Raw genomic sequence first — 21262 nt, forward strand, 5'->3', positions numbered from 1 at the left:
AATACCTCTTCCGATTTCTGAAAAGTTCATCGTTGTCACTGAGAGGGCAAAAAATGGGAATATGCGCGCAGTCACAGTCAATTACACCCACGATGTGTGGAAACCTGCCAACGTGAAGAATATCCTTTTATTTTCCGAACAATGATCATCATTTGCAGGCGTACCTCCCTCTTAGCCTCAACTAGTGCTTTAACCACGCGACAAATGATACGGTAAATGTTAATTAGATCACCGGCAACTGTACTGAAATGCTCCGGTACGAAACACTCGTAGGGCACACAGCAACTGTAATTTGAGATATACAACAATTAAGACAAGAATTCAGCTGTACGTGATCTCCAAGTAGATTTAGAAGGAAAGTAAAGGATTCCTTCCTAAGGCCAAAAACGTTCCTGAAACTCTCCGTGTGCACATTATATGGCTCTTGCCTTTCACACACTGTAGGCCTACGCACTATTACATTTCCCATCATTTTCTGCGTCGAGATCGTCAATATAATCTAAGTAATCCATAAACACGCTTGAAACGTCTTTTCTCTCATATACGGCACGATATTATCATTAGTCAACAAGTCTAAACCTAGGTTACTCCATGCACGACGTGAGAGCAAATTTTAACCTATGTTCGTACATTATTTACTTCTTTAGTAATATACTACAAGATGGTGCTCTTCAACATTTTACTCTTGTAGTAAATTAGTCCAGGAGTATCTGAAAGGACTAAAATACTTCGGAAGTAACTTACTCTCATATGGAAGTCGCCGAATGCTGACTTCAAGAGTACTTTACTACGGAAGTAGAAACTCTTGGTTGGTGCATGCCACCCTTAGATTTAAAAATCAACAAAAAATCATAATTTTACGGTGTGTGATTCATAAAGGCATAATTATGATGGGTGATTCGTAATTATTACGATTGAATCGTAATAGTTGGCATCTCTGCATCTGCTGCCAACGTGCAGGTCTGAACTACAGGCTTCCAGTCTCACCCGAAAACCTGCCTTCACCACCCTTATCCCATCGCCATTGGACTTGAGTTGAAGGGAGTGACAGCAGGAAAAAGTGCCACAAGCGGGATTTTGTTTAAGGCAGATCGCAGCTTGCAAGGAAGTGACCCACACACTATGATCTCAGAACTATACCCTGCAGCACAAATGAAATTCGACATGGAGGTTCTAGTACCACGACTGCAGCGGACTGCTGCAGACTCGAAATACCATTGAGTTGCGAATTTACAGCAAGTACGTCTGACATGACCTCATCCGCCTCCACGACCGATGAGAGCCACAAAACGAAGGTTCCTCCGTCCGTTTTGCTGCTGGGCCAAAGACACAGATGATAGGTTCCAGTGTCATTTCCTACACTGCGGGGACCATCACCCCACCCAAAGGGGCTCATCCACCCAAAGCTGTTGGCCCCTATGGGGAGTTGAGTTATTTAACTCGGCGTTAGGTGTTTTTTCAGCTGGTTGCCAAGCCAGCTAACCCTCCTCTTTTCCCATTCCGGACTTGGGACTTGGGACCGGACAATGCTGGAGGAAAAGCATATTATTTTTAAAAGAAAACATCACTTTGCTTGAAAACACATGCAACATGAAACTGTAATATATACTTCAAGGTTCCTGTTCTCGTTCTGAACCCATACAATATGAAGAATTGATACAAGAGATTTTTACCAAAATACACTGTTTTTTATCTTGTCATGAAGTGTGTATGCAAGTTAAAGTGAAACAGCAAAGCATGATTTCTTTGTAGCTACTAATCAACTTCACCTCATACTAAACAATGCCCATTAAAGTACATTACTCATAGGCTGCTCTTCATGAGAAAGAAGGGAATGAATAAAGCAAGACAAGTCCTGCAAGTGATGCATACTTGTGAATGCAAAACGTAAACCAGTCAATTTCTATTTGCCACATAACATCAATTCACATGGTAGTATTTCCAGAGCATTTTCATAAATTGTTCCTATTCTTTCTCCTTTAGCTTTTACCTTTCTAGTTTCTACAATTACTGTAAGGAGGGGCAAAATATTAAGGTGACCTTTAGAATGGTAATAAAATATTAAATTCTAAATTTCAAATTCTATCAATCGATTCAAGCAGCAATGAAGAACGTACGTTACTTTCTCGGAATCACAGTTAAACATTGGCAGTTACAGACCCACCTAAGTTTGAAAATAATTAGTCGGATAGCTGTGTAGTATTTTGCGACTATAACCTCAATTAAAAAAAAAAAAAAAAAAAAAAGATGTTACTCTAGTTAATACTGCTAACAATTACTTTGAACATTTCATTTCTTGCAACTTGTAAAGCAGTAGCAGTTATAAAGAGCATAACGGACTGGTTCATCTGATTCCATGGTGTCACTTTTGGCTCTCAATCACGTGGTAATCGAATGAACGAATCAAGTGAATGAATCAGTTTGGTGAATTATTTCAAATGAATCAATTCTTCTAAATGAATTGGATTTCCCATCTCTGAAAGGCTTAAGAAGCATTACACTTTCATGCCCTTCAATGTCCTTCTTTATTATTTCTCTATCCTTCTGGAAATGAAGGAAAAGTCAACAAAATCAATTGTGCAGATGTTTTAGATACATGCTCCCACATTATCTTTAGCCTTAAAAAAAAAAAAAAAAAAAAAAAAAAAATTTAAACCTGGCAATGTTTAAGAGTAGTGATCATATAAAATACAAGACCAGAGAACAAATGAAATTCACAAAGAAGTGGAGTTAAGTTATCTGCAGGTACACTGAAACGTAGAAAGAAAGAGGAGAAAGAGCACTGAAGTAACGGAAAGACAATTTTATGGACTTACAATCCATCAGAACTTTATGATGTGACATCCGCTTTAGTAAGCAGCATACTCATTAGGGCTACATGTACTCAGTTCCTTCAGTCATCTCTAATTACAAACCGGACATCGTAGATTTTCCCTCCCCAAGTAGGGAAAATTATGAAAAGGAATTCTCAAACTGGTAATAATGCTCAAAGCTCATACCTCAATGTCTGATATAGCAGATTTCAAACTGCAGGACCAATTGACAAGCCGATTGCTGCGATAAATGACACCTTCTTCATGCAAACGTACAAAAGCTTCAGTCACCGCCCTGCACAATTTTGGTTCCATAGTAAAGCAGGCACGATCCCAATCAAATGAAGACCCGAGTTTTCGTAACTGATCATAGATAATATCACCTTTCCTGGAAGATCAACATGAATTTTATTACAAACATTTGAGGTAAAACTCTTCTAAAATAATAATAATAATAATAATAATAATAATAATAATAATAATAATAATAATAATGATAATAATAATAATAATGGGCTGACAAAAAGAAGAAAAACCTCCATAAACCTGACTAAAGTAGTCCTAAAAAATTAAAATAAATAAATAAATAAATAAATAAATAAATAAATAAATAAATTAAATAAATAAATAAATAAATAAATAATGACAGATATCAAAATATTGACAGTTAAATGCAAAGGTAAAACTTACGCATTTTTCCATTCCCAGACTTTTTCAATGAACTTCTCCCTTCCTATTTCATGGCGAGTTTTACCTTCTTCCCTGAATAGTTTCTTTTCTACCACCACCTGAGTGGCAATACCAGCATGATCACAACCTGGATTCCAAAGAGCAGTACGTCCTTTCATCCGATGCCTGAAACAATAGAATAACAAAAAATTAAAAAATTAACCAATGGGAAAACTAGCATGAAAATAAGACTCCATCATTTATGATTATTAACCAAGACTTGTTCATATTATTTATTTATCATATGGAAATTACACAGAAATCAAAATGAAAATATATAACTTTTTCCAAAACAGAAATACCCCTGAAATAACCAACTAGATACCATAGAAGATTGTACAGTTAAATACCACTTGTCCACTACTGAAAAGCCTGAACAGAAACTGTAAAAAGGTCCTTTATAGCTACAGGGTGCATTGTATCTGGACTCTCTCCAACAACTCAATGGATTGTTTGATTGGTTGACTGACAGACACAACAAGTGTCAGGGAATGGTTCAGGCAGACACAGGGCGCTACAGTGCTAAATGTGCCTGTACAGCAGGTGCTACAACAGATGGATCTCCTCGGACTTTTGAAAGAATCAGATGATCCTCTCTCCTGGTCGTCAGTCGTGGACTCCCTGACCCCGCTGCTGTGTACGTGCGACTTTATGCATCGACTAGCCCCAACAGTCTGGTGTAAACAGCCTAGGTGACAAGTGACTCGTCAATATGACCTTCCAGCAATGCGCATTCCAATAACAGCCCCCACCATTTTCAAACTCTGATAACCAGGCAAAATATCATCAAGTGCATCATAAAAACATTTGCGTGGTCAACAAACTTTCCACAACTACTGCAGAAGCACTAAGCCAATCATTTGACTACTTGCTTGAGATGTAACTGCATGCTAAGTCTTACAGTGAAACGACAACTCTCTTATGCATGACTTTTTTCTTTTTCCTTCAATGAGTCAAAGAAGCCTCCGTGGCTCAGGTGGCGGCACACTGGCCTCTCACCACTGGATTCCGTGGTTCAAATCTTGGTCACTCCATGTGAGGTCTGTGCTGGACAAAGCGGAGGCAGGACAGGTTTGGGTACTCCGGTTTTCAGGGCCATCTTTCATTCCAGCAACATTTTCCAATATCATTTAATTTAATCTGTCAGTCATTAATCATTGCCCCAGAGGAGTGGGACAGGCTTCGGCAGCCAGCACAATTCCTATCCTCGCCGCTAGATGGGGGCTTCATTCATTCCATTCCTGACCCAGTCGAATGACTGGAAACAAGCTGTGGATTTTAATTTCCAATGAGTCGAAAATGTGCTAAACTTCAGAAATGGCATATGGCTTTTAGTGCCAGGAGTGCCCGAGGACATGCTCGGCTCGCCAGGTACAGGCATTTTGTTTTGACGCGACCTGCACATCGTGATGAGGATGAAATGATGATGAAGACGACACATACACCCAGTCCCCGTGCCAGCGAAATTAACCAATGATGGTAAAAATTCCCGACCCTGCCAGGAATCGAACCCGGAGCCCCCGTGGCGAAAGGCCAGCACGCTAAACATTTAGCCATGGAGCCGGACAGAAAGGTAAAGTGATTTGTACTTCATCAGAAACATTGCAACTAATCAAATAGATTGTCACAATTATTTATAACCTCAACACTATTGTTAAAGTTATTTTCACCTTCAACTCAATGATAGTATAGCAGCCTATGCCACCAATATTGATTCAACATCATGAAAGAGAAATTTCAATGGACTCCTGTATCACCAAATCAATCATACCACTGTTCTGCATTCAGGACAGTTGCCTAGGAGGCAGATTAAATATTTTCAAAGAAGTTGAAAATTTAATGAACATCCCCTCGGTAAATTATTCAAAATCCATAACTCCTCTTCCTATAAATGATTAACTGCCCCAATTTGTCCTCCTGAATTCCAACTTTATCTTCATTCTGTGATCTTTCCTACTTTTAAACAACCACCCAATCTTATTCGTCTCTTAATCATTCCAAGCCATCTCTCTAATGAAAGCTTGAAACATACTGATTAGTCGAAAAGCTTGTCTCCTTCCCGCCAAGCCTTCCCAGCCCTAAATTTGCAACAATTTCATAACCCAACTCTTTTGTCGGAAATCACCCAGATCAAATCGCACTGCTTTTCCATGGATTTTTTCCAGTTCTTGAATCATATAATCCTGATGAGGGTCATACACTGGAACAATGATCTAATTGTGATCTTACCAGTGACTTTTATGCCCTCTCCTTTACATCCTTATTACAATCACTAAACATCCTCATAGGCGTATGAAAAGATTTGTAACCTTAATTTAAAATCCTGTTTTTTGTAATTACCCCAATGAAGAACTTTCCTTATATTAACACCAAATAAATTACAGTGATTCCCATGAGGTACTTTGACCCCATCAATGCAGTAATTAAAATTGAGAGGACTTCTCCCTTGGTGCAACTCACAATCTCTGACCTTTCACCCAGTTTGGCATAACACTGCCTGCTGTACACCTCGTAACGCTGTCGAGGTCTTTCTTGCTGTCGCTCACAATTCTGTAACTTATTCATTACTCTATACAGTGTAACATCATCTTTTCTTTGATCCCCATTCTTTAAACACTAAATTTATATATGTATAAGAAAATATAAAGGGCCAATAACACTGCCTTGAGGAACTCCCCCACTTAATAATTACAGAATCAGATAACGCTTCACCTACTCCAACTCTCTGAATTCTATTTTTCTAGAAATGTAGCCACCAAGTCAGTCACTCTTTTGACTAGTCCAATTGCCCTCATTTCTGTCAATAGTCTCCCATGACCTACTCTATGAAAATCCTTGGATAGATCAAGTGTCATAGTCCATCTGACCTTCTGAATTTAAAATATCTGTTATATCTAGGTGGAATCCTATAAAATGAGCCTCACAGGAATAACCTTTCCTGAACCCAACTGTCTTCTATAAAATCAGTTAGTAATTTTGCAAACATGTCTAATATAATCAGAAAGAATGGTTTCCAGAAGCTTACAAGCAACACATCAAGCTTACTGGCCTGTAATCATTGGCTTTATGTTTATCACCCTTTGCTTTGAGCACAGGAACCACTATAGCAACTCTCCATTCATTTGGTATAGGTCCTTCATGCAAACAGTAATCAAATAAGTATTTCAGATATGGTAGGATATCCCAACCTAATGCCTTTAAGCATATCCCCACACATCATATAAATTCCAGCTGATTTTCTCATTTTCAACTTTTGTATTTTATTGTCTTTGTTATGTGACGTGTTGGGGATGTAGAAAGAAACAAATTTATCAATTCGTAGAAAAAACAAAACAACAACGTAGTAGTTGATTAAGATTCTTTGACAAGACGTTCAAGGAGAAAAGGGCTGGGACCAATTGGAGGTCGATGGATGTAATAAGAAGAAGAAAAAAGTTAATCCAAACAGTATATTGTTTTTACAAGGAGATCAATTTCAAATTTACAACTCAAAATTTTGTAATCTGGCACATAAAAGAAAACGCTCATCGTGAATGACGTACATTAGAATAGAATCCCTAGACCATTTACAAGTTCTAATGTGTGACTAATCAAATGAACATGGTAACCTATAAGTCTCGGAGAATATTGACACAGATTTCCAAAAAGGTAAACAAAGGGAGAAGAAAGGCACGGGAAAGACCATGGACGGGGATCGCAATAATGGGAGTCGCCTGAGTATAAACATTGCCGAATGCAGGAACAGTTTTATGTGATAAGTTGTACCGTCCAGGCCACAAGTTCAATCACTCGCTAACTCTTGAAATTGCATATTACTCGATGTTCATTTGTTAAGGAGAAATATCACTCATATCAAACTTAAAAGAAAACCGGCCACAGCAATGAAGATAACTCCAAAATCCATAGGAGAAGAAATAATAGTGGTAATTATGAAATAAATGCTCTGTTGCTCACCCAATACAGCAAATAAAAGAAGTGGAGCTTCCCAGCAAATACTGGGAAGTCCTCAGACGACCCTCCAACCACACTCGGTGTCAGTTCTGGACTGAAGACCGAGTATTTGGGGGAAGCCTTTATATCGCTGCAGAAAGTTCAGGAAAAAAGTACACAAAACGTCGAGAAATATCGGACACTGACGCAACGGGTGACGTAATCCAGTGGAGACTCAGTGTGTAGTGAGCAGTTCACCAGGACGGATACACGGCGAGGCAGCAGTGAAAGTCCAAGGCCGGTTAGATGAGTAAAGTAGCGGCGAGTATATGAAAATAGGTGGAGTTCTAGATGACAGCAGCCAAAAATAGGTGAGTGATCGTTACAGTTATCATGGGTAAATTTCAATACAGTAATACCCCACTTTTATGTTTCCATATTTTATGTTTTCCCGCCGTTAACAACCTTTTTTGAGGGCACCCTCAGATTCCCTATTCTCGCAATATATTAAAATCCTCAAATTTACGTTTGTGACATTTTATACCTCCCGCCATTTATGCCAAACCAGGCTGTTTGAGACAGGAAAAAATTGAATGAAAATGGCATCACAAGTAAGCTACAATGCTTCGAGTAACCACGGCATGATAACCAAACAGGACAGCACGTACTTTACAACAACACATGGGCGAAAATTAGTCGATTACGAATATCAGGTGAAGCTATGCAAACCGCATGGCAACTCTGACAAGAGAGTTGCCTACTCAATAACTTATTACTTTTTATACATTATTAAACAGAGAAAGGAAATTAGTTGCATGTTAGATAATTCTATAGCCATTGTGTATTACACAATATTTTACTACTGGTACCCTTTTCATGGTCAGTGGATGAGCAGAATTATAAAGACAGTGTAGTGTCAACAATTAATTAACAATGGACCTTCATTTCAGGTAAGTTCTGTAGTAGGATTAGGATTAAAATATTCAATAAATGAATAATTTGCATTTGTGTAAAATTTATGTCCTTCTGCATGGCCTTTTTACATATGTAAGTTGTTTCCCATGATTTACAATTCCCCTCGTTTAAACCGGTATTCCCTGGGTCCCTTGAAAAGCATAAAAGAGGAGTAAGACTTCACTTTGTTAGTATTAGTCACCACCTCTACCTGGACATTATCCTTGTAACCAACAATCTTTACATACTGCTGAATGAATATTTCTGCCATCTGTAAATCCCACGTGTACACTCCCCTTGCTCATTAATGATTCCTGGAATGACCTTCTTGCAACCTTGTTTCTGCCTTTAAGTACCTATAGCCTCTACATACCCTTCCATTTTTCACTACCAATTATGCTGCCATCATATTGTCCTTAGCTGACTTCTTTGCGAGATTTATTTTCCTAATAAGTTCCTTCAGTTTCTCCTTACTTCCACAGCCATTTATTTTTATTTCCTTCCAACCTGCACCTCCTTGTTAGTGTCTCTATTTCTCTGCTATAATTACATAGCAGGTCTTTACCATTCCTTACCCCCTTTAAAGTAACATACCAGTTTTCACAAGTCTTCTTTTCAACTATTGCTGTAATTATCCTTTACATGAACTTACTGTATTTGTTCGATGGGAGTCTTATTTTGCGAGTTATTTCTTTTATGTCCATTACCTAATTGAAGAAGGAAATCTATGGCCTCATTACAGGCGAAGTGTAATGTATGCTCTGTCAATTATTATTAATTAGTAATGATTGTAATTTCGCTTTTGAACAACAAATTTTTCTTTGGAATGAATTGTAGGTATTTAAATTCTATAGAAAATTTACTTGCACTTAAGTAACCTTCATTTGGGCATTATTTTCATCCAGGAATATTCTGCAGTGCTATTCATTGAGCTTTACTTGATTTTTTAAAGATCTTTATTTAAAGGGATATTGTAACTTGGTCATAATCCTTTTGCTGAGGTCCAAAGAGACTCTATTCATGGCCTATGTCATCAATAACTAATAAGATTGTGATCTTAACCTATTGATACATACATTGAAGTACATATGGTTGTTAATGCTTTAAACCAAAAATATCCGTGTTGTTAGTACTATTAATTTAGAATACATTTTATATCTGTTATTTTATGGAGGCAAACAATATTTAACTTACTTCTTGCTACTATCCTTGGACCCCTCTTGGGTAAAGCCCACAATCCTTACGAATATGAACAGTCATCCCTTTTAGGATAAGTTTCCACTCGAAAGCACTCTGTCTACCTGATTACAGGAATTTATGATAATTGACGCATAATCCTGTGGTACTTCAACCATTGAATGCCACATGGTAGCTGACTCACCATCTTACCTATTATCTCTCATAACATATGCCTCTCAAAATTTATACCTATACCTATTATCTTAAGAGATGAGCCTTTTCGGAAGGGGCAAATAGCGTGAAAAAGTGTTGTGTAAGACGTGAAAGATCGACTGACTACTTGTCAACTTGAGGTTATTCTGAAAAGCCCCCCCCCCCGATCCACCTTAGACAATCCCACCTCCCCGCCAACCCCTCACAAACTCTCCTTTGTCCCTCCCCTACCTCTACTTATTCTTTACTTCCTTATTTGCTTCACATTTTGCCTCCCCTACACACATAAAGATAAAAATTTCATAATGTTCCGTACTGAATTGTATCACAATTAAATTGAAATAATAAATAAGGTAGTTCAACCTATTCAATACATATAAATACGAAATGTAGAGTTACATTCCTATTTAATTATAAGCGGAAGCGGTACCGGTTTCGACCCCAATCCGGGTCATCATCAGCCGAATAAAACGCAAAAAAACAATGCATAGGTAAGAAAGAAATTAAAGATCAAGTCCACATAAAAACAGTTGAATAGGCAACATAAAAAAATGGGGATAGGCACTGTAAAATTCAGAAGAAGTAGAAGGTAAGTCACTTTAAAATAAAACAAGGCGCAAAGTTCTGAACAGCAGCATAGCACACGCAAAGTTCGGCATTGTCTCAATGTTTGCGAGAAGCAGAGAACAGTTAAATGAGCCAGCGTGCGTACACTATCAGGCGCGAAGTCACAACACAATCCAACAAATACGAAGATCCAAAATCGCGCAGAAGCCGAAGACGAGTAGCTCAATTGAAGTAAAAATGCCAGCTCCCGAAGATCAGCGCGACATATTTGACGTCAGGCACTGTGCTTTTAAACGCCGACGGAACTTGATGAATAGTTTAATGATCCAGTATTTGCTTCGGTCGCGAAAATGTACATATATATATATAATACAATTTAATACAATTGAAATATGCAAATAGGATCCTGTAGATTTTTTTGAACAGTTGATGCAAAAAACAATTGTGAAGATTGTGATTATGTGATTACAGCACAGCAGGAATATACAAGACTGTCACATTACAAATGAACTTCAACTGAATTTACTTCTTCGAAAAAAGGCATTGATATTTCTATGTACACCTTTTGACTGCGAATATCGTCTTATATTTGTTACGTGTGTTTATAAGTGTTTATTATTTAGTCCTTTTGCCCTGCTCTCTTAATCGGCTGATGATGACACTTTAAATGCATCAAAACCGGTCCCAAAGTTAACATGTAACTTAATATTTGTACAACTTAATAACAGTGTATTGAAAAGGTGGAACCTCTATACTTTCTTTTTAGTATTGTGATTCTCAGTTCAATATGGAACAATTATGAAGTTTTTAACTTTAAAAGTACAAAGACTGTTAACTATCTTGTTAGTGAAATACTATATATTTTCTTGAATTCCTTTTTTAACAAAATTTACAAGGCTATGTAGAACATGTATGCACATATCTCCTTCTAAGAACTAACCTTTACATCTATCCTGTAGATCAAGGAGAAGGAAAATGTTATTCTTTTGGTTTACATTACATAATAAATTAACCAGCATGCAGAAAGAGATCTGAAAATATTACACATACCACCTAGTGATAGCATCTTCTATTGCATTTGTTAAAGCATGACCAAGATGTAACGAGCCTGTGACATTTGGAGGAGGAATCACCATCACAAACTTTCCTTTAGGATTGGGTTCAGATATACTTTTCCTCTGAAATCAGAAACAATTTCCAAATGTAACACTTTCAAACTTATACTAAAAAAAAAGAAGTTAATGTTGTTTGCAGATGATGCTGTGGTGTGGGGAGTGAACAGAGAGGAAGTACAAGGCCAAATTAACATGGCGAGTGAGATTACTGAAAATTATGAAATGAAAATCAACATGCGAAAGAGTAAGAAAATGGTGCTGACTAGAGGAGAAAAAGGAGGGTCATCATCATAGGTTGTTCTGCCATCCGGCAGGTCCAATCATGGCTGTGACCTCCATATCTCTCAATCCTGTGAATTTTTCTTTACTTCTGCATAATCTTCCTTCTTCTTCTAATGCTGTCTAATAACTATATTTTCCCCTTCCTCGTTTTCCTTTTATCATCTCTTCCATTGCTACTCATAATAAAGTATTATGTCTTAGATTATGACCTTCCTTCCTGTTTTGGATTACGGTCAGCATGCTCGTCACTTCTCCCACTCTCTTCAGAACTTCCTCATTTGACATTCTATCTTCCCAGCTTACTCCTTCAATTCTTCTCCAAATCCTATCTCAAATGCCTCTATTCTTCTCTGTTCATCCTTCCTTAATGTCCATGTTTCAGCACCATATAGAGCTATACTCATTACGTAACACCTTGCAAGTCCCTTCCTCAGATATTTCTCTAGCGGGCCAGAAAACAGATTTTCTTCTTGTTGAAGTTCTCTCTGGTAAGGCAATTTGAGCTGTTATGTCTGTTATAGAGTGAAGGTCTTCATTCACAATACTTCCAAGATACTTAAACTTATTCACCTGTTCAATAATTTCTCCCCCTATCTTGACCGTCGCTTTTTCACCTTTACCTCCAAGTATCATGAATTTAGTTTTCTTTTTATGTCAATTCCATACTCTTCACACTTTTCGTTTAATTCTCTCAGCATTTTGCGGAGGTCCTTCACATTTTCAGCTATTGCTGCCATATCATCAGCAAATCATATGCATTCAATTCTCTTATATCCAATGTTGACACCTCTTTTACAATCCAAGTAAATATTAAACAAAGTTGGTGATAAGCAGCAACCCTGCCTAACACCTCTCCCCAGTCTGATTTCTCCTGTTAATTCTTCTCTTATTCTCACTCTTGCTGTTTGGTTGTAATATAATTCCTTGACCAGTCTTCTCTCTCTCTCCATTCCACTCCATGTTTTTTAAGTATCTCCAGGAGCTTGTCCCATCCCACAACGTCAAATGCCTTCTCTAAGGGTGAGGAATTATAAAAATAAGGGGACAAAATCTTAAAATTGTGGAGAGCTTGAAGTACTGGGAAGCAAACTGATGCGGGATGCAGGGCTGGACACGGACATCAGTGAAAGGATTCAACAGGGAAATGCATTCTACAAGAGTGTGAGAAATATTGTGTGGAGGAAGGAAGTACCAATGAAGAGTAAAGAGGTACCTTTGGGAAATGCATTCTACAAGAGTGTGAGAAATATTGTGTGGAGGAAGGAAGTACCAATGAAGAGTAAAGAGGTACCTTTTAATCAATTTTATTCTTCCACCAAATCAATACATAGTTTATATCATTGAATAGTACTAGTTTTGGCTGTTCATTGCAGGCCATCCTCAGCTATCCACCATAAATTATTAGGACGACACAGTATCATTTAAATAAATAAATAAATAAATAAATAAATAAATAAATAAATAAATAAATAAATAAATAAATAAATTCTAATAATTTATAGTGTATAGCTGAGGATGGCTGCAATGAACAGCCGAAACTAGTACTATTCAATGATATAAACTATGTATTGATTAGGTGGAAGAATAAAATTATAATTTGTAAAAAAAGAGTGTGTCATATCCATCAATAAGAGCCTAGCAATGAAATTTATTACATACACGAGCAAAGAGGAGATGTATAAAATGTACTACTGCCCAATGCTGACATATCCACTGGAGACCCGGATATTGACAAGAAGACAGGAGAATAAAATCCAGGCCAGTGAAATCAAATTTTTAAGAAGTACGATAGGAAAGACAAGAAAGGACAGAGTAAGAAATAGGGACATCAGGAATGAAATCAGAGTGGAAACGCTTTATGAGAGAATGGAGAGGGATAAACCTACATGGTTTGGACATGTAAAGAGAATGGAATAATAACAATAATGTTATTGGCTTTACATCCCACTAACTACTGATGCTGAGGTGCTGTAATTTAGTCCCGCAGAGTTCTTTTCCGTGCCAGTAAATCTACCGACATGAGGCTAATGTAGATTCACAATTAAGTATTTATTTATTTTCCACCTAGTCGATACAATGATTGCTTAAGGCAATTTTTAATGGTCAAAAGTGGTACATGTTTCGTATATTATCAACATCTTCAGCCACATAACACTGTTTAGATGAAAAATATATAAAAATTGACAAAGTAATGCTTTAGAGGAAGTGTCCTGACACTAGGTGGAAAATAAATAAATACTTAATTGTGAATCTATTGAAGTGCGATACGGACCATGAAGCTGTTTTTATGTAATGAGGCTAATGTATTTGAGCACCTTCGAATACCTCCGGACTGAGCAGAATCGAACCTGCCAAGTTGGGATCAGAAGGCCAGCGCCTCAACCATCTGAGCCACTCAGCCCGGCTAACAGGATGCCGAAGTGGACGATGGAGACCCAGATATAAGGAGGGAGGCCAAGAGGGTGAGCCAGAGCAAGGTGGCTGAATACGATCAAGAATAGTATAACTAGAAGAAACTTGTATTGAAACACAGTTAAGGTTGTTGGATAGAGGAAGATGGCAAGGTTCCAAAGTCCCAACCTGGCAGGAGCTGGACAATGGAAGATGGATGATAATGACTAAAGAAAACTTCCCTTACCTCATCCCAGTTATTTCTGGGATTGCTACAGCTACACAGGTCAATTCAAAAGAAACTTAAGAAGACGATAGAGGGGTTAAAATACACCCTCTAAATAAGAATATATAGTCTTGGATGAAACCCTGTGACAGGGCAAGCCTGGGAATGTCAAACAACATACTGGACAGCTTCCATAGTCTGTTGAGTTCTTTAGTTGTTCTTCCAGGTTGAACCTGTATGGGGAGGATATTCTCAAAGCTACTAGGCAGTTCAATAATCTTTTTTAAGAATATGAGTAACTACCTGGCTCAACTCGCCTTTCGGAAATGCTGCAAGGACAACAGCATTATAATGGCTTGTGCGAAATCAAATTCAACAGCATTATAATGGCTTGTGCAAAATCAAATTATCACGCAAAAAACCAGCATAAAACTTCTCAGGGAATAGATTTGTGACACCACACAGAATCTGGATTACCTCAACAGTAAACTACTGTATTTTGCCTCAACTTGAAACTTGCCACCGCACTGTCTCACAATGACCGGACCACATTAGCATCAGCAGCTCACAATCTCAGTGTACTAGAATTACCAACTGCCAAAAAAAACATACCCCATTCATTGCCTCCTACGAAAACAGAAATTGAAAAATCTTAAAAATCTAACAGTTAATCTCACGACTAAGCCACTCAGTGAACCCACTACTTTGATCTTGAAACAAAGTTTAACTACGCAGCAGCATCCAATAGGATACCAGTGAAAGAAATAATTAAAGTGAAACTGTAATCCAACGCCTCCCTACCAAATCGACAGAAGAGATAAGTCAGGATATATCATGTCTACTGAGGGCTGCAAAGACACTGACGTCTAACTTGGCCAAAGAAATTCATGCCTTGAAAACACTACGCCAGGATACAGAAACTATAATACTACCAGCAGATAAAGGCAATGCTACAGTATTAAATACCCCACGCCAATTACATACTGTACTTAAAATCAAGCAATTACTCACCGACCCTACATAGGGGAAAGTAAAGAATCCTACCAACCATATTACGAACAAACTCCACAGATTAGTAAAAATTACAGTATTCCAGCTGGAAAACAGAGGAATCTGATCCTCCTAAACTGTATGGCCTTCCAAAAATCCATAATGAAGACATACCGCTGTGACATACTGCGAGCGCCATAGTGTCTCCAACACGACATCACCCTGTATCTAGCCGGACTACTTCAACCACATATAGGACACATTGAAACCTATGTTAAGGACTCCCAACATTTTATTCAGCTCCCCAAGGGTCAAGCCATCGAAAGCATGGACGGCACTTTTCACTACGGTACCGCTAACAGAAGTATTTCTACTACTAGACCACAAACTACCAGATGATCTGTCAACACTAGCCAAAGAATGACTAAACGCTGCATATTTCTATTTCAACATGAAGTTCTATGAATAGTATCTCTGAAGGCTCAGAAACCACATTGAGACTTTGGTAGAGTCCTCTTGGAGATGACTTGCAGGCGGCTAAGCAGGATCCTTGCAAGAAGTTTACCTGCAATGGATAGCAGAGAAATGCCATGATAGATGTCACCTATACTATGGTCAACTTTCTTGAACATAGTAATGGTATTGGCATTTTTGAGATCGCCAGGTACTTTTTGGGTTTCCCAAATTGAATGGATGAGAGTAAAGAGCCTTGTTTTCAGGAGTAAGCCTCCACCTTGAATTAGTTCCAGAGGGATGTTGTCTGGTCCAGGTGCTTTCGTAGGTTTCAGCCTATCAACTGCCATGGTACAGAATTCCTGATAAGCTGGTGGCATCACCATCAATGGTCATCATCATAGGTTGTTCTGCCATACAGCAGGTCCAATCATGGCTGTGACTTACATATCTCTCAATCTTGTGCCCTTTTCTTCACTTCTGCATAATCTTCCTTTCTTTTTCTAATGCTGTCTAATAACTGATATTGTCTCCTTCCCCTTCCTCGTTTTCCTTTTATCATCCCTTCAATTGCTACTCGTAGTAAAGTGTTGTGTCTTGTGGTTGAGGGGGGGAATTGAGGCACATTCCGTAGAAAGTCATCAGCAGTAGTGGAGCTTCGGTTTAAAGGAGTGGAGAAATGTTCCTTCCAGTGCTCCAGGATGTCTACCATTGGTAAGAGTGTTAGCCCCATCAACTGTTTACAGAGTTCCAACTGAAGAGCGAGATGGAGGGTAGTTTTCTTTTATCCCCGTGTAGAAGTTCTGCAGGTCTCTGGCATCAGATAGTCTTTGGAGCTCTAGAGCCTTCGCCTGCCATCAATTGTTCTTAATTTCTCTTATTTGAGTCTGACATTTCTATTTCAGATCTTGAAACACAGCTTTCTTCACAGTGGATGATGGATCTTGAAGAAGGGATAGCTGGGCTTCCTGTTTGGCATTGATAGGGCTCAGAATTTCTTCTCTGTTCACTGTTGTCCTCAAACCAGTCTTGCCTCTTTCTTTTCTCATAGCCGATGATTTCCTCAACTGACTCAATGATATCCCACTGGGGTGTTGACCATTCTTGCACTGGATTGCTTGCCAATCAGTTCATGATCGCATTTTGGAAGTCTGACGATGTGGATTTATCTGAGAGTTTGAAAGTGGCAAACTTGCATCGGGGCTTACTTGGGTGATGCACAGTTGGTTTCCGATGGAAGGATATCCTGAGTCGACAGATCAGAAGTTTATGATCTGTCCAACAATCATTAATATTCCTCGCAGTCTTAGTGATGAGAACATCTTTCTTGTAACGCTGTTGGATGATGACGTAGTCTAGGATGTGCCAGTGCTTAGATCATGGGTGCATCCATGTGGTCTTGTAACGGTTAAGTAGGCAAAACTGAGTGTTAGTGATGAACACCTCATGTTCTAAACAGGCCGAGAAGTAGCAGACCATTGGCATTGCAATTACCAATACCATGTTTGCCCATTACACTTTCCCACAACCGATTATCCCTTTCCACTCTGGCATTGAAGTCTCCAAGCAGTAGCAGTTTGTCTGATGGTGCTATTTGGAGTTCAGGTGGTGGTAAAAATGGTTCTCAGTTTCTTCACCGGCTTTCAGGGGGGGGAATAGACAGAGATGAGTGTGATGAACCTATCTCCAGTGAGTGGTATAGAGAGTGGCATGAGCTTTTCACTGAATACAATTTGGTGTAAGCTGATGATCATTTACCAGTTTCGTCTTGACTGTGAATCCAACCCCATGAATACGATTCTCTCCATCCTCCTTTCCTTTCCAAAAGATGGCATAGCCCAATCCGAACTCAACGATCTTCCCTTCATCTGAGAGTCTAGTTTCGCTCAGTGCAGCGACGTCTATGTTTAGTATAGCAAGCTCATGGGTGATGAGAGCTGTTCTTCTCTCCGGTCGGTCACTGTTGTCATTGTCAAGCAATGTTCTGACATTCCAGGATCCAATTATAACTTTACATTCATCTGCCATATTTCGATCGCGTGTGGGGTTACCCGCTGGGTGCGGCTGCCCTGCCAGGCGAAAAGGTGACTTCCGATGTTTAGCCTGCATTTTCTAGGGCCTTCCCCCCATTTGGGGTGGGCAGCGGTGGTCCTAAATAGGCCTGCTCAGACACAGACACAGGACCGAATTCTTGATTAGCCACCGGCTCTCATGAAGATGACCACCACACATCTGCCGCCAATGTGCAGGTCCGGACTAGAGGCTACCAGTTTGCCCTAAACCTGCCTCCACCCTTGTCCCATCACAGTTGGACTTGTTTGAAGTGAAGAAAGTAGCAGGAAAAGTGTCAATGGCATGGATTTGTTTAAGGCGGATCCCAACTTGGCAGGAAGTGACCCTCACACTGTGGTCTCTAAGCCATATCCTGCGGCACATGTGAGATGAGACATGCTGCGTTAGGCACCGAGATTGCAACAGACTGCCACAGACTCCAGTTATGAGTGAGTAGCGCCTTCACAGCCAGTCCGTCTGGCATGATCCCATCCACCTGCACAACCATTGGGAACCAAAGTGAGAAGTTCCTCCTCTGCTTGTTTGCCGTTGGGTCTTCAAGTGATGGATTCCAGTGTCATTTCCTCCACTGAGGGGACCATCACCCCCACCTAAGGGAGCTCATCCGCCCGAAGCCGTAAAGAACCAAGTGCTTACAAATCAATAGGTTTTATAATTATCTGAGAAATAAAACAGAATGGATTGTCAAATTCTTATGTTTTCCTTCAGATATAGGCCTGCAAACCCCACAAAATCAATTCACAATCCTATTCTCAAGTGAAAAGGGCTGTATTCTTGGCAAAGCATTTTGTGATATATAGCAGCAATGCTAATTCTGAACATAATATTTTTTATTTAACACTGCTGATGGCAAGTTAAGAAAAAGAAACATAACTAATGAAATATAAAAATGACTTTCTATTACAGAAATCATGAAAATACTTTTTTTAAATCTCTCTTCTTTGCACATTATTAAAAAAATATTTCTTTGCCAATAAAAGGGTGCACTACTATGCTCTTGGAGCAAGTTCACATTATAACATTCACTACAAATTGTCCTAAATACTGCTTGCACTTTTCCAACATAATTTATTTCAAAGTGTGTATTTACAAGAAAAATAAATATTTAATCATGAATGACCAAAGCACAGGACAACACATACAGAGAATGATATAGACTATTCCACACATGAGTATAGATCATACACTAGAAGAAGGAAATTACACTGATTTTGTTGGCCTGTAACTAATGTACGGTAATAAAAAGTCTTGGACCTCCATTATAACATTCAAATTTCTGAACAAGTTGATGCTGTTTGCGGGGGAATTTAAATGAACAGGTCTCAACAACTTCAGTGAAACAAAAATTACACAAGAGATAAGAGGTTGACCTCCAGGTGATAAATTAATACCGCATTAGTGAAAGAGTTTAGTAACAAAACTGAATTAGTAGAGACAGATATAGAAAATTCTGAATGGTTAAAAATGAAAAAAAAGGAGAGGAAGTACAGAACTATGTTCAAGATTCATTTACACCACAAAGGGTACAAACATTACTTACTCCATATTCAGGTTTGAAAAATCCTTCTTTTTCCCACCAACTGTACCATGCAGCTTCAACATACTGAGGGCTGTATGCATCAGGCATAGGACATGAAGTATCCTTCTTCTCACCAGGCTGTGTTGGTATAGTATATCTAGGGACTTCCTTTACTTCCTTCTTTTTTTCTTTCTTCTGCAACCACACAAAAGAAAAGACAAACAAAATCAGTATAAATAAATCAAATTACTGGATTGCTAAAACACACAATATTGCCATATATAATCCAAATTGCACTAAAAAACTACAGGAACCAACGTGATTTCTTCGACTTCCTTGAACACAATAAGTTACAAACACTAATGTCTTCCATTTTCTGTAGACTGTACACTACTGGAAGTAATGGTGACCCATTCAACTGGTGCAGTACCGTTTTTTTGCTTTACGTCGCACCGACTCAGATAGGTCTTATTGCGACGATGGTACAGGAAAGGCCTAGGAATTGAAAGGAAGCGGCTGTGGCCTTCTTTAAGATACAGCCCCAGCATTTGCCTGGTGTGAAAATGGGAAACCACAGAAAACCATCTTCAGGGCTGCCGACAGTGGGGTTCGAACCCACTATTTCCCGGATGCAAGCTCACAGCCAACTCGCCCGGTACTGGTGCAGTACTATATTAGTAACCTAACCATGATAAAGCTTTATACAAGAATAACCATGGTAAAGCTTTATACAAGAAGAATATTAATAATAGAAATGTTACTGGTTTTTGTCCCTCTAACTTCATTTTAACGGTTTTTGGAGAGACCAAGGTGCCAGAATTTTGTCCTGCACGAGTACTTTTACATGTCAGTAAACCAACCAACATGAGGCTGACGTATTTGAGCACCTTCAAATACCACCGGACTGAGTCAGGATCGAACCGGCCAAGCTGGGATCAGTAGGCCACCACCTCAACTGCCTGAGCCACTCAACCCAGCGGAGATAGGTTGTTTAATGACAACTGAAGACAGATGATGTCAATTACATATGTAAGGATCAACATTACCTTGATGTAAAAGAGGGTCATAGCTGTTTCAACTGATAGCTGCTGAATGTTCTCTCTCTCCTTATTTTTATATATATATATATATATATATATATTTTTTCACAATATGTTTTACATCGCACAGACACAGATCGGTCTTATGGCGACTATGGGATAGGAAAGGCCTAGGAGTGGGAAAGGAAGTGGTCGTGAACTTAATTAAGGTACAGCCCCAGCATTTACCTGGTGTGAAAATGGGAAACCATGGAAAACCATCTTCACGGCTGTCGACAGTGGGGTTCAAACCCACTATCTCCCGGATGCAAGCTCACAGCTGCGAGCCTCTAACTGCACGCCCAACTTGCCTGGTTTGAATGTTCTTCATGTCATACACTGCATAGCATTTATTGCTGCTGTGGATCTTTCTTTCACATGTGCTTTTAAGAAATTATTTGTTGTTTGTAAAGTTTATTTATTTATTTATTTATTCGTATCAGAAGCATACATTTTACATTGCATAATGGTACTTAATGACATACATATCAAATAGTGTCTGCCCAAAATTTTGCCAAATCACGGGCATTAGGTGTTGCAGCCATCAAGTCCTCTATTGTGCAACTTAAAGGACACTTACTACAGTTCATGAAATGGGCTGTGGTTTGGTCTTCACCACATTCGCATTGCCTGGATGTGCCAGGAAAGCCCCACTTTACCATATTGGTTCTTGATCTACCAACCCCAGTGCGAAGCCTGTTCAGCGATTTCCACGTAGACCAATGTTCCTCGTGTCCTGGGGGGAGATG

At 38.9% G+C, this 21262-nt stretch overlaps 1 protein-coding gene across 2 annotated transcripts in view; it reads right to left on the reverse strand.

The window, feature by feature from the left end:
- The window catches only part of ValRS (Valyl-tRNA synthetase), a 135556-nt gene that overhangs the window by 109205 nt on the left and 5089 nt on the right, over positions 1 to 21262 (reverse strand). For both annotated transcript variants that reach the window (XM_067145047.2, XM_067145046.2), the window contains exons 2-5: positions 19456 to 19629; positions 11436 to 11563; positions 3504 to 3668; positions 3000 to 3201 (exon numbers count right to left, since the gene is read on the reverse strand). In XM_067145047.2, the coding sequence (XP_067001148.2) occupies positions 3000 to 3201; positions 3504 to 3668; positions 11436 to 11563; positions 19456 to 19629 (669 nt within the window). The remainder of the gene's footprint in view (positions 1 to 2999; positions 3202 to 3503; positions 3669 to 11435; positions 11564 to 19455; positions 19630 to 21262) is intronic.

This window comes from Anabrus simplex, chromosome 4, assembly GCF_040414725.1.
Source record: "Anabrus simplex isolate iqAnaSimp1 chromosome 4, ASM4041472v1, whole genome shotgun sequence".
In the NCBI taxonomy this organism is placed as follows: Eukaryota; Metazoa; Arthropoda; class Insecta; order Orthoptera; family Tettigoniidae; genus Anabrus; species Anabrus simplex.